The sequence below is a fragment of the Podarcis filfolensis genome (assembly GCF_964270895.1).
Source record: "Podarcis filfolensis genome assembly, chromosome: W".
Lineage (NCBI taxonomy): Eukaryota > Metazoa > Chordata > Lepidosauria > Squamata > Lacertidae > Podarcis > Podarcis filfolensis.
This window is the reverse complement of record NC_139619.1, coordinates 25,977,690-25,994,541: the sequence shown is the minus strand read 5'-3', so window position 1 is coordinate 25,994,541 and position 16,852 is coordinate 25,977,690. Positions and strand designations below refer to the sequence as shown.

The 16,852-nt window shown below is 44.9% G+C and overlaps 2 protein-coding genes and 1 long non-coding RNA gene across 3 annotated transcripts in view; 1 reads left to right on the top strand and 2 right to left on the bottom strand.

Moving 5' to 3' along the window:
- LOC310753880 overlaps positions 1-16,852 on the bottom strand; it is a 292,571-nt gene that overhangs the window by 143,130 nt on the left and 132,589 nt on the right. The gene's annotated exons all lie outside the window — the stretch shown is intronic.
- The window catches only part of LOC310753851 (E3 ubiquitin-protein ligase RNF4-like), a gene marked incomplete at its 3' end in the record, with an annotated part of 45,636 nt that continues 36,969 nt past the window's right edge, over positions 8,186-16,852 (bottom strand). Inside the window, exons 2-3 of the mRNA XM_083595212.1 lie at positions 12,218-12,428; positions 8,186-8,676 (exon numbers count right to left, since the gene is read on the bottom strand). Coding sequence (XP_083451338.1) covers positions 8,186-8,676; positions 12,218-12,428 — 702 coding nt within the window. The remainder of the gene's footprint in view (positions 8,677-12,217; positions 12,429-16,852) is intronic.
- LOC310753850 (E3 ubiquitin-protein ligase RNF4-like) overlaps positions 12,374-16,852 on the top strand; it is a gene marked incomplete at its 3' end in the record, with an annotated part of 45,636 nt that continues 41,157 nt past the window's right edge. Inside the window, exon 1 of the mRNA XM_083595211.1 lies at positions 12,374-12,459. The remainder of the gene's footprint in view (positions 12,460-16,852) is intronic.

Genomic DNA, 16,852 nt, shown 5'->3' with positions numbered 1-16,852 from the left:
GAAGTCCGCCTTCCGCTTTTTGTATATAGACTGAAGCAAAGACCTTGCAATCTAATAGCCTGGAAAACTGTTTTAAAGTTGGAAATTTCCTGCATCCACAACCAATAAAACCCCCTTGGAAGCAGGAGGAAAGGGGGGGGGGATTTGACTGTTTAATCCTGCAGGAGGAGAGTAAAGGAATTTAAGTTTCCATCGTCCCAAACCTGGGGACGGGGTGTCTGGACAGAAATTGTTTGAGACGTCCATTGAGAGTGTGCAGAGGGGTGCAACTTTAAGGGATTTGATAAGTTCTTAGATTGCAGGGCCTGTAAGCAATCCGAGGTAACAACATGCTCATATCCCAGATCGGGCAGAAAAACTAGCAAGCCCTTTGAGCTAGTTCATGCAGATTTGTGTGGACCCATGCCAGTGGCATCTCTGGGTGGGTCTAAACACGTTTTGCTGCTTATGGAGTGAGCCATCCTCACCCACAGGTCCAGCTGTAAGGTTCAAAAGATGCAGCAGGTCAGAAGGGGAGTTCTCTGACACTGGGGATGGTCTGACTGGCCCTAGTGGGTCAGAGGGGGTACCAGAGTTTACGCTGAGGAGATCAGCGAGAACTACGAAGGGGAAGCCACCTGACAGGTTTGAAGCCACAAGTGTGTGGGTTGGTGTGGCTAGGTGTGAACCTGAAACCTTTGAGGATGTCCAGAAGCTGCCTCAGGAAGAAGCCAGCAAATGGCATGAGGCGATGCAGAAGGAGATGAGCTCAATGGAGTCTCTAGGTGTGTTCTCCCTCGCAACGTTGCCAGCTGGCAAACAAGCTGTGAGTAGTAGTTGGGTTTATCGCCCTAAACCCACAGAAGCTGGAGAACCACAGTACAAGGCTAAGTTAGTTGCCAGAGGGTTCACGCAGCAGAAGGGAGTGCATTTCACAGAAGTGTATGCTCCGACTTCCAGAAGTGAAAATCTGTGCATGCTCTTAGCTGTTGCTGCACAAAGAGTTTGGAAGGTAAACCACTTTGATGTGGATGTCGCCTACTTGAACTCAGACCTCCAGGAGGAGTTGTACATGCTTCCTCCTCCAGGGTTTGAGGCCAAGGGGCGAGGCATTGTGTGGAGATTGCATAAATCTATTTATGGTTTACGTCAATCTGCCAGAAACTGGAACAGGTGTCTGAATGAAGTCTTAGAGCAGTTAGGTTTCAGGAGAAGTGTTGCTGATAGCTGTCTGTACCTTAAAGGGTCAGGAGAGACACAGGAAGCGAGCCTGGTCTTTGTTGGCGATATTCTTTATATGGCCCAGACAGGTAAACATGTGGAGAAGTTTGCTAAGGAGCTTGGTAAACAGTTCAAGCTCAAACACCTGGGAGCTGTTCGATCTTACCTTAGCGTAGAGGTAGCTCGAACTGAAGATGGAAGCTTTTTGCTCAGCCAGAAGGGTAAGATTGAGCAACTGCTTCAGAAGTTCAGAATGACTGAGTGTGCAGGAGTTAGGACACCCATGGAGACGAGCTACGTGAAAGATAGTCAGCAAGTAGAACGCGCTGTGTCCGGCCTAGTGGTGAAGTTTGGGAACTCCTTGGTTGGGTGGATGTCCCAGAAGCAAAGTCTCATAGCGCTCTCATCTACTGAAGCTGAGTTCAGTGAGCTTTCTGAGGTTTGCAGAGAGTTGGAGTTCTATGTGTGTTTGGTTCAAGAGATCTGCTGGGAGAGCTGTTTGCCTGTCGTTGTTTTTGAAGACAATCAGCGCTGCCTGAAGTTGGCAGAATCTGGGCAGTTTAAGGCCAGGACCAAACACCTAGACATCCGTTTTCAGAATGTGTGTCAGAGCGTTTGAGAGGGATTAGGTGCGCTGAAGTACTGTCCCTCGGCCAAGAACCTCGCTGATGGTTTTACGAAACCATTAACCTTCCAGCGTCGTGGAGAGTTCTGTGAAGGTCTGTGTTTGGGGTAAGTGGTGATGCCTATTCCCCCAGATGCAGGACAAGAGGGGGTGTGGAGTGTGGTGGTTAAGGGTTAAACCTCCTGAGTGTCCTGTATCTGGGGAGGAACTTCTAATGGAAGCTGCAGTTTCTTTGTCTGTGTGAAGTTAGTTTCACTTTTCACCAAGAGCGAGAGAGATCGAGATGTGTTCAAGTTCGGGTGGAAAATTTGGGTTGTAAATAAACGCTGTTAGAGAACAAGAACAGTGTGTGGACTTTCCTTTCCTTCTTCTCACACGGCGGCAACTGCTGCTCAGCTCTGCTACTGCCTGAAGACGTCTTCCACAGAGGATTCGCGCAGAGAAAACGTACAGAGGTTTTGCGCAGAGGAAACGTACTGGACAGGCAGATATTCCACAGCATTAAAACATGCATTCCCTACGAAATGGTGATTTGTTATTATGCAGATCAGTCTAAGTTAAGACTGTGATTGATTCCATGCAAAGCAGCTTCCTAGACACTGTAAACATACAGCGGTCATAATGAGTAATTTTATAATGTATTATGTAGCACATGCTGCCCAATTGCTCCTCATTCTGTTCTGTTTTGGAGCAAGCAGGAGAAGCTGTGGCCTTATCATAATAAGCAACAATTGCCAGCCAATCTTAAATCACTGCTTATGGTTGGCCTGCCGACTGTGGCTTGTTAGGGAGCAACAAACCATGACCAGATGTAATGGGGAAAACAAAGCTTCCTGTGCCAGGATCAAAGTGGGAGAAATGAAGCAATGGTCACAAGCATCTTGCAACCGTAAGTCAGAAAGTCAATGATGATGTGTGAATACATAGATTACAACATAATCTATGCACACCCTTGCACTCACCATGATTAAGGGAGTTCGGCAATGTCTTCTAGTGCAAGCAAAAATAGACCCACTGGGTTTGGGTCACCGCTTTCAAAACTGGTTCCTACTGGAATCCTGATGGGAGTTTTGTTTAAGATACAAAGTGTGTTTTGTTTATGCAGAAAAGTGAACTAGATTAACTAAGCAAGGGAATTCAGAGTAGAGTAACTAAACAGGTAACGTTGAATACCAAGAGCTGTTGTGTTTTTCTTAAATCTGTTCAGACAAAAAGTGTTCAGTACCAGATACACCTGCCATGTGGTGCTGAAGATTTCTGTGTGAATTACAGAACATTAACTCGTTACTTGACTAGGAGCTAGGAGCAAGTAAAAAGGGAGGGGGCACCTCACAAACATTAATTATATATACATCACCAAATGAAAACCTCAAATAAACACTGACAGCCCTTTAAGAACTTGTTTCTTATTAAATGCAGGTAAATTGTGTTCAGATGTCTGTGACCCTGTCCTTGAGAAATGGTAGAGGTCACAAAACCTAGCAGAGAATTCTGCCAATTTTTCCATCTGTTATTCGCATAGCCTATGGCTTTATTTATTTAGTTTTTTAAATGATATTTATTAGAAGTTTCAAAAGTTACAGAAAAAAGAAGAAAAGAAAACAACAAAAAATCTAACAAAACATACATAACAATACATAAAAAAGGGAAAAAAAACATAAAAACCAATACAACAATAACAATAAAAAAGCACACATCCAATTTTCCATATCTTTGTCTTTCATTTACTTGTTTCATCGACCTCCTCACACCTCCCTTTTTGTATTCTAGTTTAGTTATTTGTTTCAGCAAATTCTTTCCATCTTTCTCAATTTTTATTGGGTAATTTGTCTTAACAGTCTAACCTATTAATTAGCTCAGCAAATCCTTTCCATCTTTCACTATATTCTGTCGTTCAATTTACCTTAATTTATTTTAACCTTATCTTACCATAAAATACCTTAAAGCTTAAAACTTAATACTTATTTATACATAACTCCTTATATCATTTCTACTAAAGCCAAATAGTTTCATTCCAACATTTTCCCTAATACTCATTAATTTTACACTAATTCCCAAAATAAATTTTTTAAAATTTTCTTCCAATCTTCATCCAACGTCTCTTCTTCCTGGTCTCGGGTTATGTCAGTCCTTACTGTCCATTCCATCTAGTCCATCAACCTGGTAATCTTATGTCCGAGGCTCTTAAGCCTTTTCCATGTCCCTTCTGCAGATCTTCTTTTTGTTTATACCTGCACTTTACCTTGTCTTTTGTTGATCTCTTTCTTAATTTCTTTCCTTTCTCATTGAGGAGTAGGTCTCGGGGAGACTCCAACTCAAAAATATCTCCGTCTCTCCTCAGCAGATCAGCCCATTCCCCACAGTCCCATTCCCCACAGTCAGCAGTGTAGTCCAGAGAGTATTTAAAAGCATGTTTCAAAGTCCCTCCAAAAGTAAGGGCCCCCACAACTCCAGACCCCCCCTGGCCCATTCCAAATTCAGTCTTCAAGAACAGCGGCTTATGCTCCTGCAGGGCCTCGGGTCTCTCCATTTGTGTTACTTGAGGTTCATCAGCAACCTCCTCCATTATCTTCTGCATTTGCACTTGCTCTGTCAAAACAGGTTCCTGGGTTGGTTTCTGAATGGTTTCTGTATAAATATTTGCTGTTTGTCCAAAATTTTTGACTGCAACAGTCATCAAATCCATCTTCTCATGCATCTGCTCCAACAAAGCGCTTGTCTTGCAAAAAGCAAGCACCAAAACTTCTTCCAAACACATTTTTATTCAAGGTCAGAGTCTGGTCCGACGATCCTAATCTCCACAACTGTGAAATCCCCAGATCGACTCCAGCAACAATTTAACAAGCTCCCTCTAGAGGAGACAATTTCTATTTGTATCCATCTTTTGAAAGCAGGTCCAACAAAAGAAAATTACTTTCATTTTTCAAATTTTTTGTTTCTTTTAAATGCAAAAGGCAACATTGTAATCAATTTGTTTCTCTTCTTTAACTATCTGTCAAAAGACGTTCCATTCACAGTCAATGAACTTCCCCAAAAATCTCTGTCTCTGACACCCCGTTCCCAGGTTTGAGACGGTGGAAATTTATCTTTCTTTACTCTCTCTCCTGCAGGCTTGAACAATCAAAATTCCCCCTCTTTACTCCTGCTTCCAAGAGGGGTTTTGGTGGTTAAAACTGGAGGAATTTTAGACCTTTATATATGACTTTCCAGACTTTAGCTTGCACAATTTTTGCTTCAGTCTATTTACAAAAGCGGAAGGCGGACTTCCTGTTTAGAACCTTCCCGCTTCAGTGCCAAATTAAAATGTTTCTTAATCCAATTTTCCGTTCTACTCACGGGTACTTGTTTAGAGTCCAATTGTCCACAGGAAAAGGTCAGCGCTCTCCGGCAACGGCTGTGCGGCTTCACTCCGTAAAAATAGCGGTCGATTCAAAACACCGCGCCGCTCACCCCACGTCGCTTCGGATCCCCGAAAAAGGGGTTTCCCTGAGAGTAGGGGAGGCGCTCCTGGTGTCAGCCGAATCCCACGTTCCCAGGCTTCCTCCGCCTGGGATTTTTGAAGGGTCTCCGCCTTCGCCGCGGCGGCAAGACCCGATTTTCGCGGAGCAGGTTCCTCTCGGTCAGAGGAACTCCGCCATTGCCGATGGCGCTAACCCGGAAGTCCGCCTATGGCTTTATTTATGTACCGCAAAAGTAATAGTGTCCTGTGGGGGAGGTGTCCAGTCTCAAGTCAAACAATAGCATGTAATAACCCATCTGAATATGGCAATTGTAAGTTCTGACTCAATTGCTAAATATTCTCCTATCCTTGTCATGGTATCACATGGCAATTGCTGCCTACCATCATGAACAGTCCATTATGCAGATGTAATTTTTGTTACTGCATTTTGCTAACTTGGGTGCCGTTTTTCATCTGCCACTAGACAACCCACCCCCATCCCCATAAAAAACCTATCAATGCAAGGATTCAGGAAACTGTGTAAGGGCCGAGGCACCCTAACACATAGTTTTGATAGAACTTTTATGCAAAGACTAGATTGGTGAAGTGTTAGGTTCCATACAGCATCGTCCAACAGTAGTGATTGCTGTACCCCTCCAGTCTGGTGCACATTAAGGATTCTGCACAGGAATTCAGATTTTCCCATCATGACTCAAATAAGTGACCTCAAAAATACATTGTGCAACTTTCTCCAATGGGTAAAATGCCTTAATGGTAACTGATACAAGAGGCAAAGCAGAGGTGGAGTTAGGGCAGTGAAGCTGTTCCCCTGCACAGGATGTGGGGGCCAAAAGGGAGCCTTCCTGCCTCCTTCCCCAAGCCTAGTTAGCGCTTTCCCAACTTTGGGAATGAGATGAGAGGGCTCTAGGACCCACCAGAGCCTTGTGCATCCTTCCCAAAGCCTGACACCTCCCTTGCCTGGCTTTTGGAAGGCACCAGGAGGGCAGGGGCAGGGTGTGTGACAAATTTTGCACCCCCCAGGGCACCATATTACCAAGGTCCATCCCTGGGCAAAGTGTAATTTGTTCTTCAATAAGAGTGTCTGTGCAAACAAAACAGAAACGGTGATGGTAAGGATGAATGGAAATGACATTCCGTTTAGCACTTTGTCTTAACCTCCACTCGAAAGCTGGGGGATGCATATAGGTTTTGGTAACACCAGATGCATTTGCACAGAGTATTTGATCCCCACAGCCCATGTTCACGGAGACAATTCCATCTGTGGAAGTCCTAACCATGCCACATGATTGACAGGCTATGTGCAAGTCTAATATGGGGTGTGTGCAGCTAGGCCCCTGCAGCAGGCTGAGGGGAGACTAAGGAAGCCTCCCTTTTAAAAAAAGGTGTTCAATCCAATGCTGAACTAGAAGCATAACACTGGCCCTCCAAGCTGTAATGGGTGAGGTTTCACTATGTTACGAGACTCATTAAAATGGAATAAAAAAGAAACATGGGGGGAAATATTATGAGACTCACCGCAGCCCATATACCTCGCAGATTAAGGCCTGGTAAGATGCTGCTGATTAGCTGGATATCCCATGTTTTCTACCAACGGAAGATTGGATGGCATACATTTAAGATACAGGTAGGTAGCCGTGTTGGTCTGCCGTAGTTGCAACAAAATTAAAAAATGCCTTCCAGTAGCACCTTAGAGACCAACTAAGTTTGTTATTGGTATGAGCTTTTGTGTGCTCATGTATTTGAAGAAGTGTGCATGCACATGAAAACTCATACCATTAACAAACTTAGTTGGTCTCTAAGGTGCTACTGGAAGGCATTTTTTATACATTTAAGAGAAAGTCTTTAATTTAAGACTTATCAACATAAAACTTTTTAAAGCAATTAGACCTATTAGTACAGCAGCATCTAAAAGTTTAACATGTCAAGCCATTCATAGTTCCACTATGAATACGTAACAGGGCTGAGAAAGTGAGATGCTGCAACTCAAGTTGACTTTATCATGCGAGGTTCAAGTCTTACATGCTTGCTGCTTGAAACATGGCCCTATGGATGCAGCTTCCCCACAGCAAAGCGTTTACGAAAAGCAGATAATTACTTTATCCTCTTCCAACCATTTGAGGAGTGTTTCACATAAATGGCTTAGCTCATCTCGATTTGATTCTGCCCCAAGTGGCAACCTTGGTACGGAGTCCATTATGAATTGCTCCATAAGCATATGCCTGGACAGGAAAAGCTGTTCAGATCTAACATGATGGCTGTATTCTATTAAAGAGAAGACTCAGACCACCAAGAGTTATTTGTAATAAATCATTTATGCATGCAGCGTTAGAAATGAGCCACAGTGTTTTATAAACCTTGGTCTTTATTAGGGCTACATCAACAGAAAGAGGTGTTTGCCACTAAAAAACAAGTAGATGTGGAAAAGACTTCCATCGGTGAGTGGTTGGCTTTGGTTTTTTACAAGGCAAATTGCAAAAAGAAGCTGCAGGTTGTATTATCATAGATGACTATGAATTGCCTAGTCTTGAATAAGTGAGTTCACTAGACATCAGTCTTTTCTCAAAGCAGCAACAGAACTAGAACAGAAATGAGATATCTGCACAAAGCAATGTGGCAACAGCAGACATATCCTCCAAGCTGTTCTTCAAACTTCTACAGACCTCAAAAAATGTGAGCTGCAAAAACCTTAAAGCAAAATGAAGCTGAAACAGTACAACTGGACTATAAGGAGGCCAACTGGGAAAAAGTGAAATTGCTAACTGTCATATTTAAGTCATATATACTTTGTGTTTTCTTTGGAGTACACTCATGCTTATGAAGGCCACATTAGACTGTGTTCAGGAACACCCATGTCTTCACATATAAAGTGGATGATACTTCTTTGGAGTGAGTTTCCTCCTTCAAATTGGGCAAAAGTTAGCATGCCTAAGAAAATTGCTGAGGCACTGACTACAGAAGATGTAGCCACATGTTGTTGACACTATAAGCCGTCCGCTTTGCACAATCTCTGCAAAGCTGTCTATGCAAGTTCGGCAACTCAAAGTGCCTGAGGATCTTGCAAATTCCCTCCTTCCCACTTCTCTGGGGAGCTTTCTAGTGGCAAGAGCACCACTCTGTGTGTGTCTGCTATCACCATCACCACTAAATATGAGGCTGTCAGACAATGGTTGACATCTGAACTCTCTATTGGGCTGCTGCCCACTCTCTCCAATAAGCACAACAGAATCGTCTTGCGTAAGATCAACAACTATAGATTCTGAAGTTTCACAAGTGAGGTCAACTACTTCCACATCAATACTTCTATCATTAAGGCTGCGTGGTTCTACTTGTGCAGCTGCAGCAGCTATTTTCCTTTGATTACAGGCTTGCACAGAGCGAGTCTTTTGGAGAACTTTATTGGCAGCTTCGCTTGCCCCATTTGGAGCCCACACGTTTCCTTGCGTGTCTCTGCTCCCTCCGGGGCCTCCAGCTGCAGTTAGCAGAGCGTAGCACAGCGACAGAAGCAGCCTTGTGTGCTCAATAAATCAGGCAGACGCTCGGTGTCTTCCTTATCTTACAAAGAGCTTTAATCTCGTACAAATCAACAGATCGTAAATCCCGGTGACACGCAACTCATTTTCCCGGTACGTTGCAAACCGGAGCTGAGCGCACACTGTGTCTCTCTCTCTCTCTCTCTCTCAGAGATACTGAACACTCCCAGTGTTCTAAACACGCCTCCAAGAATGTGAGGCGTCACTCAGAACTTCTTAACCCTGTAAGTTCTGACTCTCTCAATACCCCCTCTCGCATCACATTCTGAGAGGACTTGTGAACACACCTTTACAGACCTCTGTGTGTCCCACACCTTCCCACCTGCCTGTTGAGTCTCCTCACAAATCTCTGGTTCGCACTGTGCGAGACCAACCCACGCATTTGTGACTCGAAACCTCTCAGGTGGAATTCCCTTTGTTGCCCGTGAAGACCGCCTGGGCACAAACTGGGGTTCTTCTTCTGACCCACTGGGGCCAGCAAGTGTGTCTTCTTCATCAGACGACTCCCCCTCTGACTTGACCCGTCTGTGAGCTTTCTCCATCACTCTAACAGGAGATGAGGGCTCACTCTTGGACACTCCTTTCACAACCTGTGGAGACGCCTCCCCCTGGTGCTGATCCTGATCATCGACCAGATCACCATTACCTGGCTCTCCCTCCTCCTCAGATTCAGATTCAGTCAGACAATCTGAGACAATGTCATGGCTGACTTTGCGCCTTGACCTACTTCCCTGCTGCTCTTTGAACTCAGCATGCTTACTGACCAGAAGCTTGGTCTGATCACCTTCTGGGTATGCAAATCTCCACCCCTTGGTCGCGGGTTCATACCCACAGAAGATCATTTCCTGGTACCTTGGACCACCCTCTTGCTTCAGCCACTTTGGTACAGGCACCAAGGCTCTGCAACCAAACGAACGGAAGAAATGCACCTGCGGCTTCTGTCCGTTGAGCAAGAAATATGGGGTGTCACCTACCACTGCATTGTAGCACCTGTTCATCGTGAAATTGGCCGTTTTTACTGCCTCCACCCAGAAACTGTGAGGCAACCCAGAGTCACCCAATAGGATCTCTGAAACCTGAACCAGAGCCCTACTCCTCAGCTCTGCCACGCCACTCTCCTGAGGCGAAGTCACCTTGTGACGTATCCCCCTCTGGCGAAAGAAACTCTTTAGAGCAGACCCAGTGACCTCTGAACCACGGTCACACTTGAATCCCTGCACCTTGGTGGAGAACCTCTGTTCCACCGCCGCAACCCAATCCCTGATCAGTTGCGTTGCTTCCTCCTGCGATTTCAGCGAAAAAGCCCAGGAGTTCTGCGTAAAATCATCGAGCAAAATCAGCAGAAACCTGGCTCCGCCCAGACTTGGCTGAGGCATAGGCCCAAACAGGTCTGCGTGCACAAGCTCAAAAGGCTTTGTGGTTACTCTCTCCACCCTGGGATAACTGTATCCCTTGTTCTTGGCTTTCCTGCAAGCCCTGCAACTTAGGGTTTCACCACATTCTCTTACCTTGCACCCTTTGGTGCATTCTGATAACATCTGCAAGTCATCACAAGACCCATGTGCAATCCTCTTGTGCCACACGCATGCACATGAAACATGAGTGTGAATGTTTGCTTTCCCAGCATTCCCCACTCCCTTTTCCTCCAGTGGTGATTCCAGAACAAAGAGGTTGTTCTGATTTTTCTCAACACGTACCAGTTGCTTCCCCCCCTGGAAATTGTACAGACATTGTTCTCAAAACAAACCATATACCCCTCCTGTAAAAGACATGTTACAGACAAAAGACAACAATTCAGTCCCGGCGCCACGTAGACTTCCAGCTGCGCCTGCAGGAAAGAAAGATAAACATTCCCAGACTTTTTTACAAGCCTTTGTGACCCATCAGCAAAACACACTGATTTCCCAGCTGAAACAGCTCTGCAGTTCTTTATCTGGACACCAGGTGACTCAGGCACGAGATGTCTGTTAGCAGCAGAGTCAATGACCCAACGTTGCACACTGTCCTTCGTTGCCTTAGCAACAGAGTTCCTTCTGCCCCCCTCCTTGGGGCCTTTACAGGTGTCTTTCAAAACAGCCATTGACGCAAACAGATGATAAGCACCTCCTTCCCCTTCCGGCCGTCCCTGCGACTTCCCACGCTGGCCTCTTCTCCCGGGCTGGTTCCCATGGGAAATGTCCTTGGGACTTTCCTGCCCTTTCTCTCTCTGTGGACAACAGCGGCGCAGGTGTTCAGGGGAACCGCAAACAAAACAGCGACGAGTGGAAAACTTTACAAACTTGCCTTTGGACTTTAGTGCCCCCCCACTCTTGCCAGCAGCACTCCTTGAGGCTTTTCTGCAACAGGGGACATGGCTTTTGGCTTCCAGCTTGGTGGTTTCTCTGCAAACCTTCTCGAGCTCCTGCCAAACAGCCTTGGCACTTTCAAGACCCTTGGACTGGCCTTTCTGGCCTGCACCCCCAACCTTGGGTGCACAGCCTCCAGAGGAACAGCTTGCCTCTGCTTTCCTCTTCCCAGCTTTCAGCAGCTTTCCAGCACATAGCTGCCCATCGCTCTGGCGTGTCGAAGCATTGCAGCAGCTTCCAGCCCCCCTTGAGCTTCCTGGGCGTGCCACAGCCCCTGCTGGACTCTCTGGGCGTTCCCCAGCTTCTGCAGCGTCTGTGCAGCATCTGGCCCCCTCTGGTGTGGCTCCCACTGCAACCTTCAGTGCCTGCCACGCGACCCAGGGCTCCTTCCCGTCCACCTCTTCAACAGGGACTGCACACGATTCATGGCTCTCTGCCATCTTCTCCCCCGGGGCCCAGCTTACTTACAAACAGTAGTAGCTCTCCAGCACCCGGTACAGCACAGCTCCTCCCAGCTGGCTTCTTGCCTCACGATCAAAGGCACAGCTCCCCAGCTAGCTCCAGCTGGCTTCAGCTTCTCCAGCGTCTCTTCTTTCAGCACACACCGGCACGGACTTGGCTTGCTTCACAGCGTCAGCTGACCTTCCATAACCTTTGGAGAACTTTATTGGCAGCTTCGCTTGCCCCATTTGGAGCCCACACGTTTCCTTGCGTGTCTCTGCTCCCTCCGGGGCCTCCAGCTGCAGTTAGCAGAGCGTAGCACAGCGACAGAAGCAGCCTTGTGTGCTCAATAAATCAGGCAGACGCTCGGTGTCTTCCTTATCTTACAAAGAGCTTTAATCTCGTACAAATCAACAGATCGTAAATCCCGGTGACACGCAACTCATTTTCCCGGTACGTTGCAAACCGGAGCTGAGCGCACACTGTGTGTGTGTCTCTCTCTCTCAGAGATACTGAACACTCCCAGTGTTCTAAACACGCCTCCAAGAATGTGAGGCGTCACTCAGAACTTCTTAACCCTGTAAGTTCTGACTCTCTCAATAAGTCTTGCATCCACAATACTTTCTCTGAATCTTCTGCTGCTCAGTTCCTTTGCTATCACCGAAAGGAGTAGATTGTTCCATAAAACTCAGCCCTGAATCAGGAGGGGAGCCAGCAAGGGCAGTTTGTAATAAAGGTAAGGCCAGGGAGGAAGTAGATGGCAGGGAAGAGGAAGAGGAGGAGGAGGAGGAGGGGATACAGGGTTCAGAAGCAGTTCCCACTATCATCTTGTCCAGAGTATTATGAGGTCTTGCTTAGGTGTTGCGACGGCCCCTCTTGCTTTTGCTGTGCTTGGTTGCATTACATTCTGTACTTGTTGAACTCATGATGCACAGGGATGGGAGAGGCACAAGCTGCAGAGTACTTGCTTTCCCCCTTATCTCCGTGTGCTGCTCACTGCTTAGTCGCCAAGCAATTCTGTAATGTGATAATGATGATCATGAATGCTCTCTCTAAAGCAACTTTATGCAACTGGTGACGCTTTGGAGCACTGTGACTTTTTTAGAGTTGTCTCTTTTATACCAGGTACTCCGAAGCTGGGAGCAAGTTCAACATCTCGAGGAGTGATACGGAGGGGGGGGCATGCCTTCCTTCACCCTTCCGCCGGTCACCAGAGGGTCTGAGGCGATGACCTCAAGGGCACCCAGCCCCACGTGGACCCCTCAGCCCCCACACCGTTACACAAGCACCACACTCTACCCCAAGCCCCATAAATAAAGTGCCTTTTCCCTTTCCTACACCGATCCGCTATTACGGGCAAAATAAGCCCAAATTCTTATGCCTCTTTCCCGATCTATCTTTACTGTGGGTTGACCGTACGAAGCTGTATTCCCTATTCCTTTCAATGGCTGTGTTCTACCCAATCAGAACCATGCATTCGCTTGGCAGAGCTAGCTCAGCGAGCTCCTGCACGCCTCATTTAACCTCTTGACAAGCTGCTGACGGCTCCCCGCTGGGAGAACAATGGAACCGAAACTTGTGAACTCATAAAAGTGTCAAATCTTGCTACAATGTATCTATTTTGTTTCCGACTTCAATTACCAATATAAACTGGACTAAAAAGGACTAAAATCTTTAGAAATTTGTATAAAATCAACCACAACTCCGATTTCCTTGCTTTTGGTGCTGATCGGCTCTGTCTCTTCAGGACTCCATGACACCTCCCCTGCCTCCATGATCCCTCGAGCGAGGTGTCACATACTCAGGAAGACCCTAATCTGGTCAAATCGCTCTGCCAAGCCTTTCATCCGGGCAATGCCAGGCGGCAGACCATACATACATGGACCATTGTCTTCTCATCACCGGTACTCAGGAAGTGCTTATCTGCGCATATCTCCAGCTCTGCATATTCCCCCTCCCTCTTCTATATGTTAATCCGGTGTAACCCAACCTCTCTTTAATGTATTCATGATGTAACTATGATGTATTTTGCACTGTATTCTGGGACATGGAGGGAAGTTTTAAAAGTTCATGTCACCCCTTTCCCACTGTTCAATCTTGCCTTGAACCTGTTGCGCAATAAACTTGGATCTTCTGCAGCTTGCTCCTGTCTCCGGCTGAGCTCATTTTCCTCTGCAGGGACCCGCGGACTTAGTCCGACGAGCTGGGTGGCAGAGTAGCTCCACACCCAGATTTTACCATAACAAGGAGTTAGGGCAGGCTTCCTCAACCTCGGCCCTCCAGATGTTTTTGGCCTACAACTCCCATGATCCCTAGCTAGCAGGACCAGTGGTCAGGGATGATGGTAATTGTAGTCTCAAAACATCTGAAGGGCCGAGTTTGAGGAAGCCTGAGTTATGGTGTCTTTCGTGTTACTCTACAGAACTGCATTAAAGTGGGAAGAAACATGATTAGGCTAAGAAGCAGGCACACAAATATTAATTTTCTATCTTTCAGCCAAGAGATTAGCTAAAACAATTAGGATTATTACGCGGTGGAGTATCTTTCCCTACCTTGACAGTCCTCTTTATACAAGAGTCTGATAAGGAGAAGGGAAGAATTCATGGAAGACTGATGAATGCCTCTGATTCAAGAAGAACCAGGGCACATAGCCAAGCTGAGGATGATGGGAAATATTAAATGAAATTCATTTGAGTTGCCTCTACTAGAGCGCACCTCCTATGGCTGCTCTTGCAAGAGGTATTTTTCAGGTATGACACATTCAATGTGTACACCCAACAGGGTGGATAAAAATCAATGATTTTTTTAAAAAATAATAATATTTAAAATCTGTTGTTTTTAAAATTTAAATTGATTTTTTTTTTAATTTAATTTAAATTTGATTTTTTTTTAAGTAAAATGCTTTTGGAGGAAAGATCATTTCTATTTAAGTTACATTATAGTCCAAAGGCTATTCATCAGGAAAGAAGTATTTGTTTTAAGTTTTTCATGTGTGCTAAAACTCATTCTAAGGATTTGGGGGGGGGGGGTAACAAAAAAACAACACTTTTAACCACATCAGTTAACAAACATGGATACATATGCTATAATTTTATTGTTTAGTTAAATACACTGTTTAAATTGTTATTAAGAAAATGATAATTTTTCTCCTTCAGCTGTCCACGGAGGCGCAGGTCCATTCTGTGTCCAGGGCAGCTGTTTACCAGCTCCATCTGGTACGCAGGCTGAGACCCTATCTGCCCGCAGACTGTCTCGCCAGTGCATGCTCTAGTTATCTCCCACTTGGACTACTGCAATGCGCTCTACGTGGGGCTACCTTTGAAAGTGACTCGGAAACTGCAATTAATCCAGAATGCAGCAGTTAGACTGGTGACTGGGAGCAGCCACCGAGACCACATAACACCAGTCTTGAAAGACCTACAAGATAAAATCCTGGAAAAAATAAAAGAAGGAGAGAAAAGACTAAGAGCGAAACCAAAATCCCAAGAGATTCTGAGAGAAATTAAGTTATATCAAGTTCAATATATGAAAATGATAAATCAGGAAGTGGAATGGAAAATTAAGCAGATGAGACAAAAGTCCTTTGAATCGGCCAATAAATGTGGGAAACTGCTAGCATGGCAGATGAAGAAAAGACAGAAATTAAATACTATTACAAATTTGGAGGTAAATGGAAAGATCATACAGAATCCATTGGAAATTAGAAACTGCTTCCAGAGATACTTTAAACAACTCTATACACAAGGGCCACAGAAAGAGGCCGAGTTAGACCAATTCCTGAGGAAAAATGGATTACAAAAAATTTCTCAAGAAAAAAAGACATTGTTGAGTGACAAAATTACAGAACAGGAAGTGGCGGGTGCCATTCAAAATATGCAGTTGGGCAAATCTCCAGGACCAGACGGTTTAACCTCCAAATATTATAGAGTTTTGAAAGATTGGTTAATTCGGCCACTAATGGAAGTGTGCAATGAGATATTAGAGGGGGAAAAGGCACCGGAGTCGTGGCAGGAAGCTTACATTACACTTATACCGAAAACTGAGTCTGAAAAGACGCAACTTAAGAACTACCGCCCCATATCCCTTCTTAATGTGGATTACAAAATATTTGCTGACATTTTGGCTAATAGGTTAAAAAAAGTGCTATTGGAAGAGATCCATAAGGATCAAGCTGGCTTTCTCCCGGGTAGACACTTATCGGACAATACAAGGAACATAATTAACATTTTGGAGAAGTTGCAAGTGAATATAAATACTAAAGCAGTTCTAATCTTCATAGACGCGGAGAAAGCCTTTGACAACATTTCTTGGAGTTTTATGAAGAAAAATCTTCAGGGGATGGGGGTGGGTCAAGGGTTTGAAAATGGTATAAGTGCAATTTATTCAGAACAAAAGGCTAAATTAATTGTTAATAACGTGGTGACAGAGGGATTTAAGATAGAGAAAGGTACACGACAAGGCTGCCCAATTTCCCCATTGTTGTTTATATCAGTCCTGGAGGTACTATTGAACATGATTAGAAGGGACCGTCTGATTAAAGGCATTCAGGTCGGAGCTAAGCAATATAAATTGAAAGCATTTGCAGATGACTTAGTCTTAACATTACAGGAGCCAGAATCTAGTTCGAAAAGAGTTTTGGAAGTGATTCAAGAATTTGGGCAGATGGCTGGTTTTAAGTTGAACAAGTCAAAAACTAAAGTTCTCGAGAAAAATCTAACACCGATCGAGAAAGAAAGGTTTCAGAAGGAGACAGGCCTAACAATAGTAAAGAAGGTCAAATATTTGGGGGTCAACATGACTGCTAAGAACTTAAACTTATTTAAAGATAACTATGAGAAATGTTGGTCAGAAGTGAAGAAAGATTTAGAGATATGGTCAAACCTGAAGCTTTCCTTGTTGGGTAGAATTGCGGCTATAAAAATGAATGTATTGCCAAAGATGTTATTTTTGTTTCAATCTTTGCAAATTTTAGACAAAATGGACTGTTTCAAGAAGTGGCAGAGAGATATCTCTAGATTTGTCTGGCAGGGCAAGAAGCCCAGAATAAAATTTAAAATACTAACTGATGCTAAAGAAAGAGGTGGATTTGCCCTGCCAGACCTGAAGCTTTATTATGAATCGGCCGCATTTTGTTGGCTGAAAGAATGGCTGCTTCTTGAAAACACAGACATTTTGGATTTGGAAGGTTTTAATAACGTTTTTGGGTGGCATGCATATCTGTGGTACGACAAGGTCAAAGCTCATAAAGCAT